Raw genomic sequence first — 11,856 nt, 5'->3', positions numbered from 1 at the left:
CAATTTGTATTACTTCTTACAACAGGATGGCAGTCTGCTACAATAAAGAAGATATGTCAAATGGAGAAATAAGGGAGAACAAATGTATTCTTTAGAAAATGAATTTTTCATGGTGCTTTTGTATGCCAAAGTCTAAGCCTACAGTTTGTAATTCACATTTAAAAAAAAAAGCTTACAAAACTATTTTGATGTAGCTTTGTAAGCAACATGCTGATTTGAATGTTCCAAATTTTCTAACCACCTGGATAGACCAGCCCCCTGGATAGATGTACACATTTCTCAGGCCCATAATCAAAATTTGCAAACATTTCTTAGTACACTGTAATTTTACATTTTTATTGTTTGGTGAAACAAACAAGGTGCTTAAAACTGCAAGAAAAATAATACAAACCAGTGTCAGAATGGGAAAAAAGCAAAAAGAAACGAAACAGAGGAGAGGAAGGGAGGGGAGGGGAGGGGAGGGGAGGAGAGGAGCCCTGTAATTTCTTCTACAATGATGAGCAAAAAAATTTACTATTTGTGCTGCTTTGGACATTCATGGCCAAAACCTGTTTTTTCTGAACTGTTAGCTGGGTACTAGTCATTCGCTTCAGTTCCTTTTTTTAAACATTATTTAGATACTCAAATTTTCAGCAGTTCAACACACTGCAAGGTAATGGAAAATACTCCCCAAACTGAATCTGGACTGAGATCCGAAGCAAAATAAAAATAAAAATAAGTAAATAAATATCTTGCATATATGTCAAACTATCTTCTCCAAACAAAACCTTACATCTTATGAAAGAGTCAGAAAGTATAGGAAAAAACAAACAAACCACCCTCTGCTTTCTACTACTACAATACTGTTAAATCTTCAAAGATGAAAATGTCCCATTTATTGTTTTTTCTGCCTTTAAAAAGAAATTAGGTGGCAAAATCGAATTTCAAACACAGAAAGAAAATGCACATATATGAGAGCACTGGTTTAGCAAGATATCAAATATACAGTATTCTAGTGTCAAAAGTACAGGCAGAAATGTCCAAGAATTCTTGGTGAAAAAAGGGGTAATTGAGGAGTAAAAATTCTACTGGACAATCACTCACATTTTAACAGTGTATTAGTTATAACAAAAGCCAGATGGTAAGTGAGCAACAGATTCTAGTGTTCAGTGTTTGTAGCAAAGTATTTTCTCTGCTCTTTTAAATGAGGTTGAAAACACATACTCATGTATGGGAAATTTTTATGGAACTATGTTTATTCTTTCTTCCCAGCTTCTTGAAAGAGGCAGAGTTGGGACATTGATCTGATTTAAATGATAGGACACAGTGATTTGGATAAAGCCTTCGCCGTGCCTTATTCATTATCAAATAATTAATTAGTCCTCCAATCTGGCTTCATCTATTCTTTTGCCTCTAGAAAAAGTGTTTCTTGAGGGTACAATTTTAACTCCAATAATGATTTATTTGGATCCAGCTGGGTTACCTGTGAAAATAAAAAAGAACAAGACAACCTGTAAACAAAAGTATAGGTAGCCTTCAGTTACCTTTTTAGAAACAGACTAATAAACTTTCCACAATTAGTTTGATCTGTTTGCTTGTTAGTTGATATATTTAAGAGAGTCAGGAAATAGCCTTGTTATGATGCTCATAATAGTATTTGCAGCAAAACATATAGAATAAATTGTTAGCTGTATCCTTTATCTTACCTTCCAATAATGTTGTATTTTTTTAACAGAATCTAAAAATATTTGCTCTCTGATGAAACTGTTGACATTTTTATAATTTGGGGATAGAAAAATATTACTGTTTATAGAATATAGAAACCAAAGTATTCTCTTAATTTAATTGGTTTCCAAGTACATATATGAGATACATCATGTAATTATTTCACTTTGCAAAGCATTGTGGTATGACTTCATTATTCTGTTCCAATTTCACAAAAATCTCATTCTATGTTTATATTCTCCTGCATTTATTATTACAACAGGATTTGGACTAAAGGTAAATCATTGGAAATTCTACTATATGACAAGAGATTTTAATTGGGTATTTATTCTTACAAATCCAAGTTATGATTTCCCAACAGTTAATACTTAGCATGGAATGCATGGCGTGCAACCTATACCATTCAAGGTTTCTTCTGCATTCTAACTATAAATGTTACAAAATTGAAAAATTAATTACAAGGGAATGGTAATATGAATTCCATTTGACTATTTTAATGTAGTCTAAGTTTAAATGAAATCACAATATATAGAGTATGCCAAGACATACGTACGTATGTACATATGTATGTCTTGGCATGCTATTCAAAGGCTGTGTGATTGTTGTCCACCAAATGATATATAGTTAATGATATATACGTACAGTTAAAATCCATCAGAATACAGGAAAGCTGTTACAGTTTATTATGTAAATAATTTGCAAAGTATCTTGTGCTACTGTATTACAGATCTGCATTTTGGAAAGATGAATGCTGACCAGAAGAAAAATCTCCAAATCCACATTACAGCCATATGTTTGGCCAAGACAGAAAAAGGAAGAAAGTATGCTGAAGTCATTTCTACATTTTGCTATGTTAGAGGGGATGAAAGAGCAGTTTGAATACATGGAAATCGGCTCCTCAAATGGAAAGATTCCCCGGGACCCCAAAATCTGCTTGATAAAGAAATAATATTATTTCTCCATCACTTCTGAAAATATAAAATAAAACCAGATTGTCTAGCCTTTTTTCATCTTTAAACGAAATACATAATACCTTTGGTAGAAGGAAAACAGAAGGAGAAAGTAACAGTTAAAACTGATATGGCTAATTATATTTTATATACCAAGAACATCCAGTAATGACACAAGAAGTAAAATGTAGTTTACTGGAAGAGGTAGAAAAGTTAGAGTATGTTTTGTGTTATCAGCCTCTATAGGCAACAGAGGCTAGTGTCTGTATCCACAAAGGCAGCTATAGTAACTGGATGTACCTATTATGGACTAATAACAAACATTTATTATGCCATTTAATGAGAGTAACCTTTGAAACCTGGAATCATATAGCATTTATCTCTTAAACCAGTTATATTATCATTATATTGTAAAGAGAAAGATAAGGTGCTTTCACTGGAGGCTTTCAAAAAGAATCTGGACAACCATTTATCTGAAATGGTACAAGGTCTTTTGCTCGAGCAAGGACTAGAAGATTTCCAAGGTCCCTTCCAACTCTATTATTCTATGTTTTATTCTATAATTATAACATAGTTTAAGGTTCCATGAAAAAGCATTTATAATAGAGTATTATCTACAAAGAAAGCCTGGTTTCCAAAAAATATATGACTTAAAAGAGATAAGCAGCTATGATCACATAAAACCTACTGTGTTTTTACAAAACAGCCAAAATGCTAAGTTGTAGTTTGCAATTACAGGAAGGAAGCTCTTTGTTTCCGTATCTGAAGCCTTAACATTTCACTGCTATTAATACAGGCTCATTCTCTGGACAACAAGAGTAGTGCACCTGAGAAAAGAAATTAGCTGCTTCTATTTAGTCCAAGCCTGTATCTAATTAAATCCACTCACTTTCCAAATCCCACAACGCCTGTATTGCAAAATCACAGAAAGGTAAGTAAAATGAGAATGTCTTCTGTGTATCAGGCAAAAAAACTGGTTTGAAATGCAAGACCGGGTTAATAAACACTATCCTCCAGACTGTAACCAGATGGAAACTTATTTTTCATTTCAGTGTGATTAACAATGCACATCCTAATCAGAATTCTTGGATTTGCAAACTCCAGTTACCCTTAATAACAACTATGAACGATGTCCTTTTCTCAAATGCTTTCAACTTTGGAGATTTACTTGCGTACCTGTGCTAGGAAGAGATTTGCTGTCTTTCACCTTGGATTTTCAGAGTGCCTGCTGATTTTTTTTAAAATTCACCTAGGGACCACATAGTTTGCAAATGTTTACACCATTACCCAATTAACTAACAATATGGCTCTTACATCTGTCAACAAATAAAGCTGTTGTTGCTTTGTTTTAGCTCCCTGGCATTTGCTGTTCATATAGGTCGTCATTGTACTTAATTATCATGCTAGATCCCTTCTGCAGCATTTACTTTGTTATTTGTGGCATGTAAATATATTGCTTTAGCATGGAAAATAGAATCTTTAACATTTGTCTGATCAGAAGAAATGTCTTAAAAAGTATGCAACACCTCCCCCCTCCAAGCAATAAAAAAAATAAGAACAATCTTTTTGGGCCTATTCAATCGGTATCCAGGGTGCCAATGAAATCTGTCTTATTATGGTCTTCCTACCTTTCTATATTTTTTGATAATGACTGAGATATGTCAATCTTATTGAAAGATAGACTCTCTCCCAATAGATCAGTCTTAACTAAAATGAATAAATTAGAACAGAAACCAAGAGAAAAAGTCCAATCTCAGTCCTGTTCCTGATTTTGGAAGCAAAGCAGGATATCAATAAGTCTTTGGGATATAAGATACTCTGATAATATTCTTTATAAATGTACTTAAATGAATGAGATATATCATCAAAGAGATTATAGTTTAATTCTTTTACTGTAAAAATGATTTTTCCTATTCTAGCCAGCCTCAGATAATAATGTGGGAAGGTAACTTTAATTGCTACTCTGCAATTTATTTAAGCAGCCAACCTCTCTGGAGAGGGACTTTGCAATAAGTTTTACCCATTTAACTGATACTAAGCCCCACTGAACTCAATTAGACATTTCTGAATAAGCGTAAATAGCGTTGTGTTAGGAGAGATATTTATTTATTAAATTTTTATGCTGCCCATCTCATTGATATGGCAACTCTAGCTATTTTAAAGATTTTAAAGACTACATTCAATTCTGAAAAATATCATGATTCTATGGCTGCATTTGGGCTGGTGGGAACATTGAAAATTTTGCAAAAGCATCCAGGCGTCATCACGATCATTCTGCTACAGAAGCTGTCAGTTCACAAAATGGCTACCATGATGGCAAAGACAGTAACAAAATGCCCATTCTGAGAAGAGCGGACTTGGGAGGCTTAAAGATAAATAACCTGCTCATGTATCTGGATGCAAAACAATATTCTGGAAGAAGACATTTGCCCTGAATTCCCAATTTTCACAATTTAGGAATTTAGTCTCTGTTAGCCTTTATCAATTGGCAAATATCAACTTTTTTCTAAATATTTGGCAGGCATTTAGAAAAACCACACTGACTTCCACCCAAACCCCTCCTCATTCCCTCTGGAAGGAGCCCTTCCTCCTTTCTCTAGACCAGACATGTCAAACCGCGATGTCATGTGATGTCGCGCAACGTATCGGGAGAGTTTTGCCATTGCCGGCAATGGGGTGGGTGCGGCTTCCGCATGACGCGTCCGGCCCACAGGCCGGCAATTTGACACCCCTGCTCTAGACTGAATCACCATCAGCTGTCTTTAAGTCATATCCAACTGCTTGAGCTTCCTGCCATTATCCACTTTTTAGGATATCTCTAGACCTAAGAAATCTTGGGGAATGAAGCTGGCATGTAAGTTACAAGAGTAGTCATTTGCATAGATGTTAAGTTCATCCATTTTAAAGCACTGAATTTAGCAGGATATTTTACAGTATATGGTGTGCATGCATGTATGTGTATACAGCCTCCTGGGCACAAGGAAGTCAGCCTTATAGATACATATCTATTTCTGATTTCACACCTGATTTATCAGATATGTATAGTATTCATGCAAATAATTTCACAAAGCTTGAACTGATGTTTAAAACTTCCATATACGGATTGAAATGACTACCTCTAATGCAAGGAACGCTCCTGCCATCCCTTTCTTGAAATATGTATCACATAGTCTCATAAGAAAGGTTTGGCCATATCCTTGCCAATTTTCACTTTCCCAAGGAATACACTAATTGTCTTTTTCCTGCAGCATTCATTGTGTACATATTCTCCTAGACAAGGATAAATAGTTTCAGAATTGTCAATCATAATCATTAGGTTAAAGCACAGAAAACATGGAAAATGTCACCTAGGTATGGCTTTTTAGCCATTTTTGACCAATAAAATAGATTCTTCTAATGTCTAAGAACTCTCGCCAAAAATCTTTTTGTGATCTGATTTACTACGTATAGGTACAAATGTAAATGTGATTTGGTTTAGGGATTTTTTTTTAAAAAAATCATGAATATTATATAACAACTATTTCCTTTTCCTATTCAGTTTTTAAGGTTGTTTTAATAAATCTCTTTCTATTTTCTTGTTTAACACAGCTTATTTTATATATATACATTTATAAACACAACTGTATCACTTGACTAGATATAGCCTCTTAGTGGATGGGTGTGTGTGAATAAGGGGAAAATAATGGCAAACAGCCCAAGGCAGGTCATTTTAAGCAATGATACGAATATACTCATGTCAAACATGAGTAACAAGGATCATAGTCATCACCTCTGTTAACACCCAAGAACAGGATCCAATTCTCAAGCAGGCAAACTTCCTTTGCTTTTTTACACATGCATGAATTACTCTGTTGAATTTAGTAGACAAAGAATCCTTTAACTTTCATTCCTAATCCCTCTTATCAAGGTATAAGTGCTGTGAGAATCACTTAAAATGCACACCTGGTGAAGGACCAGAACTTTAAAAAAAATCTTATTATTATTCTGACACAAACAGTGAATTAATCTGGGTGATAAATATTCCTTCTGTGAATGTTGTTGTTGAGCTCCAATATTACAAAGTAAGAATATACTGTACACATTGGAACTGCTCAGTTTGGTTTAGAAAAACAAATGTGCCAATGGTTTACCAATGTTTAAGAAGCTCACTAAACTGTGAAGAATAAAAGAAAAGAAAGACAGAAATGTGGCCCCAAATTTTTTAACTAGTATTGCTGTTGGAAGTGTAAGATGCTGATTATTAAAGAAAAGGGCTGAATACTATGATCTGAAAACAATTCACAAGAAAGATTTTGGATTTTGCAGGAACATTAGCTGCTATACATTAAAGCAATCCTTCTTTTGCAGGTTTCTTTATCACTGTAAGAAAAAAACATTGTAATCACATCTCTAAATATGTGATTGCTTTAAAGAATCAACTCATTAAAGTAACTGCATTTTTCTCATAGTCATGTGGAAGTCTGAAAAAAGGTAGACTGCATTAATCTAAAGTCTGCGGGTGAGAAAGGTCGTAAACCCTTCTGAGTAATTTTGAAGCATACACCATCCTACTAAATGGTTATAGTAAATGCTTATTTGCCTCCAACTTTTGTTCAGGGTATTTGTCTTCAAAGTGTTAAACTCAAATATCTAAAGAAGATTTCTGTTGCTTACAATATCTTATAATATGTTGAAATGTGCTAGAACAAGCTCACTGAATAAAACTTCTATGAATGCTGAAATGGTCTTTCCATTCATGCTTGGCTAGCTTTGATGCTGCTACTATGTGAACGTCATGTTGAAACTTATTGGTTTGTAGACAATTAAAAATTTGATATTGATTATTTGATATATCAAATGTCATCAAATTTACCTACCATCAAGTGTTAAATACTGGAAGCAATAAATGGTGTTAATTTTCCAATTTGGACAACTTTGGATACAAGTATGTAGCACTTTTGGTTGGATGGACAATATTACAATCTAAATAAAATAGAATTCTAGTATCTCTGGAAACAGTTATATAAGTTATAAAATATAATATCTAAAAAGAGATTCAATTCTTTTTCCCATGCTAAATTGACTTACAAATTGGGGAAAGGATGGTGATATGGAAAAAATGGGGAGAAAGTGGGAATATTGGCTTAGGATCAATTGATAGATGATGAGAATGCATTTTTAACATATACTGTCCTAAGAGCCAAATATCATCTATCAGATGTAACTTAGAGGCAATATTTACAGCTACAACATTTGTTAACAACACTGTTTGAACGAACAGCATTTTCATTATCTTCTTATCTAATTTCTATTACCCGAGATACTAGAATAACTGTTCAATTCTTTTAAAATTAAAAAAATACTATTAGTTTCTATAGGTATTTCTTATCAATAAAACAATTTGATATGACTAAAGAATTAGAGGTTTCTATATTGTCTAGACAATGGGAAAGTGTCTTAACTTTTATACTGGAGTGTCAATAAATAAAACCCTTCAAGATTTAAGATACACTGAGATCGAGAGGAATTAATTTAGGCCCATTGATTTTAAAAAAGTGAATTCTAAGATCCAATCCTTTGGGGACAAGGAAGAGGTCCATGTAAACCATGGAAAAGAGTACTTGGCTGTCTCCACATGCATGTGCAGGCACTATCGTTTTGCTTCATTTTTTTACCAGGCTCTTTTTAAAGGATTTGCATAGTGCTAGTGTATTATTTTGGCTTGCATGAAACGGTATCTGCAAGTGCTTTACTACAACTACAGACAGTCCACCAGTAAAGGCCATTTGCTTAGTAACTGTTCTTTGTTACGATGGTGTTGAAAAAAGTTACTTATGATCAGTCTTTATACTGACGAGTGTCGCAGCCTCCCTGCAACCATGTAGTCGTGATTTATGCACTTGATAAAATGCATATATTTATGATGACTGCAGCATACTGGGGTCACATTATTGCCTCTCTCTGATCTTCCCACTAGCTTCTGATTCATGTAATGACCGCAGCAATAGAAGGTTGTAAAATCGGTCTCAGTCATGTGATGACTCATTTAACAACTGCATAGCTTAGTGATGGAGGTTCCAGTACCAATTGTGGACATAGGTCAAGATCTTTATTAGTAATGAACTCCCTGTCAAAGGAAACCACTCAATCACAAGTCTGATAGTCAGTCTTTGGGTCACAGTTGAATTAATGGCCTCTACAAGTCAATAATTCATGTTTTTTATATAATTCTTGAATTCTGAATGCATTTAAAATGGACTTTAAATCCATTGTACCATTTCTTCCAAGAATTGCTAAAGGTCAATCCATTATGCATTCATTTTCTGGATTTCTGAATTATTTTTACTACAAATACTGTACATTTGCATTCTAAGAGATAAGGAAAGTTTTTTTCCCCATTTGTCTAAGTTTGAGGACATTTTAAGTCATAAACGAATTTATCTTGTGTTCTGAACAATGAAAAATGGTGCATATGAAATGTTTATAATCAAGCTGAGAGCCTGAGACAAAGACAATTGAATACAGATTACGTAATAAAAAGGAGGTAGCTATTAGGTTAAAGACACCATTTATAATTATCAGTGTGAGAAAATGTTTCTCAAGAAGATTCAAGAGTGGGGAACACAACATTCCCAGATGCTACAATATAACTGATGTACAGTTTAGACCAACAACATGTATACAAAAATATCTTAGTAATTTACAGATTCTTAAGCAGTTCTGACAGCGGAAGCCCTATCGGAATGAACAGAGTTTGGGCTATAGGATCACTAAGGATCAGAGCCTTATTAAGATGCATTTACTTGTCCAATTACCAAAACAGCAGGAGATCATTAAATTTTCTAGTTAGCAGACACAGCAATGTTAATTTCTTAATGTTGCCAAGGCTATTTCTTGGCATTTTGCTTCTACACTTTCTTCTAGCAAAAATTCATAAAGTAAAAACTAAGCATGAGAAAACAGGGTAGATGCATTTAAATAGAATACTCTTATCTTGGTGACAGTTATTTGTAGTGTTCAATATTCATGAGGATATTGAGAAATGACCACTAGACAGGGAATCTTACCCTGTCTCAGATAGTTTATAGAGTAATCAGGAGAACTATACTCCTTTCAATGTTTGGAAGTAATTAAAAAAAAAAGGTGAATTTTTACTATCCTCAATGGAACTTGCAATATAGTTAGATACAGAAGGATAGGGCTATGATATAAAAGGAAAAACTAATGAAAAATGTGGAAAAAAGCAGAAAAAAATTCCGTTCTCTTTATTCACACCGTCCCCACACAAACGCCATTCATTTTTATATCCAACTTCTAAGTTGGATTGTTGCTGTAGAATGCTGGTCTAAATGAACTGATCCAGCATTCATCATTCTTATGCTCAGAAATACGTACATGTTGCAACATAGCCTTTTGCTTCTTTCTACGTCCATCTCCTCCTACTGTACGGTTCGTATTCAACATACTAAATGAACACCTGCTCCCAACCAAGTCTTTTTAATCCCTCACCTATATTTTATACTCCTGCAGTCATTCAGTTGCAATCTGGTCCTAAATCAACCTAAATCCTTCTCTTGACTAGATGCACTGTATTCTCCTCAGCTGAATTTATTTTATCTGCTATTTTGAAATGGAAGGGTAAGAAATAGATGCCTTTTCCTTATTCTTGTTTATTTAAGCTGCTGCTGGAATTGACTAATTAAAGGGATTTTTAGAATCGTAATACTATAAACAAAACAAACTGGTTTAGAATTATTAAGCAACATTTAAAATGCATTTGAATAACCTTAAGTAACTTAGGTGCCAACTGATCCTAAGCTACAGCTCAGATAAATAAACGTGAAATACTGTAGAAGTCTTAACTTACTAAGGCCTCCAGATACAGTAAATAAAGAGCTTAAGTCTCCGGTATACCATACTCTCAAATAAGTGGATTTCATTGCTTGCATTTAAAAGAGGAAATGCAGCAGAGAAAAAGAAATACAAGGTTTAATTTTGATTACAAAAGAAACTTGCAGGTGCAGGCTGTAAAGACATGCCAATGCTCTTGAGAGATGTTAAGGGTCTCTTGTCTTGCGTTTCAAATGCCGTGCCATACTAAACCCATGTCATAACTCTTTTCAAGTAGTTATCACAGATCTTGTCATTAAAGGATATTACTAGAAAAATCCAAAAGAAACAATCAAGTAATACCTTTAGAAGGAAAAACTCAAAGGTCATGAAGTAGTGAATAAGCTGTAAAGTTTTCAAAACTTTGCTCACTTTTCTGTCTTCTCAGTTGGTCCCAATAAAGATATTACCTTGGTCGGGGTGGGCAACTATGGCAACTTTACAACCTGTGGACGTCAATTCCCAGAATTCCTAAGCCAAGCATGCTGACTCAGGAATTCTGGGAGCTGAAGTCCACAGGTCATAAAGTTGCCATAGTTGCCCACCCCTAATCTTGGACTTTCTTTTGTACTTTGTCCTATGTGTCAAGAGTAACTTCTGTTATGCTTGCCTGACTATTGCATTTATTTATATAATTTTAAAGTAATGCCACAGAAGGTTTTCTTTCATTACATATGTCAATCTAAACAACTCCATTCCATTTTTCAAATATATCCACCATCACTTGGAGACTTCCTTGGGATAGAGGCTAATTCAGAGGACCTCTGTACCAACTCCATGCAGGTGGCTGCTTCAGAGATCAGTCTGCTTTTTTGGTACTGACAAAAGTAAGATGGATCCAAGAGCAGTAGCAACCAAATATAGCAACAGCTGTTCTGCAAATGCATTCTCAGTTGAGATGAATGGTTCCTCCTACCTTGTTTGATGAATGATTGACAGCTGTTTGTTTGTTACAGCCAGATTAAAGTGCGATTCACCATTCTTGAGCTGAGAGAAAACATGTTGTTCCCCCTGGTGATTAGTATCGCGTTACAGATACAAGGTTGGCAAATGGCGCTATTCTGATGTAAGATGAATAAGGTTAAGTTAAGGTCAAGGATGGATGAATGCCCTTGGGTTTGGTTCTCTCCACTCATCAAAATCTAGTATCAAGTGAGAAAGCATCCAAAACTATCGATAAAAATAATTAATCAAATAAACTACTACTATTTGATGTGTACCCTTCCTTGCTGCAGTGAACACACAAGTTAATATTTATCTTGTGATAAACAGATTTGCTTGAGAGCCAAATATAGACAGAATAACAGAGTTGGAAGGGACCATGGAGGTCTTC

The 11,856-nt window shown here is 34.5% G+C and overlaps 1 protein-coding gene across 1 annotated transcript in view; it reads right to left on the bottom strand.

The window, feature by feature from the left end:
* Positions 1–464: 464 nt before the first annotated feature.
* Positions 465–11,856, bottom strand: part of FAF1 (Fas associated factor 1) — a 183,376-nt gene continuing 171,984 nt past the window's right edge. The window contains exon 19 of the mRNA XM_015810912.1: positions 465–1,462. Within this exon, the coding sequence (XP_015666398.1) occupies positions 1,379–1,462 (84 nt within the window). The 3' untranslated portion in view covers positions 465–1,378. The remainder of the gene's footprint in view (positions 1,463–11,856) is intronic.

This window comes from Protobothrops mucrosquamatus, unplaced genomic scaffold (genome assembly GCF_001527695.2).
Source record: "Protobothrops mucrosquamatus isolate PMUCROS unplaced genomic scaffold, P.Mucros_1.0 scaffold24, whole genome shotgun sequence".
NCBI lineage: Eukaryota > Metazoa > Chordata > Lepidosauria > Squamata > Viperidae > Protobothrops > Protobothrops mucrosquamatus.
Note: the sequence above shows the minus strand (reverse complement) of the source record. Positions and strands in the feature narration are given on the sequence as shown.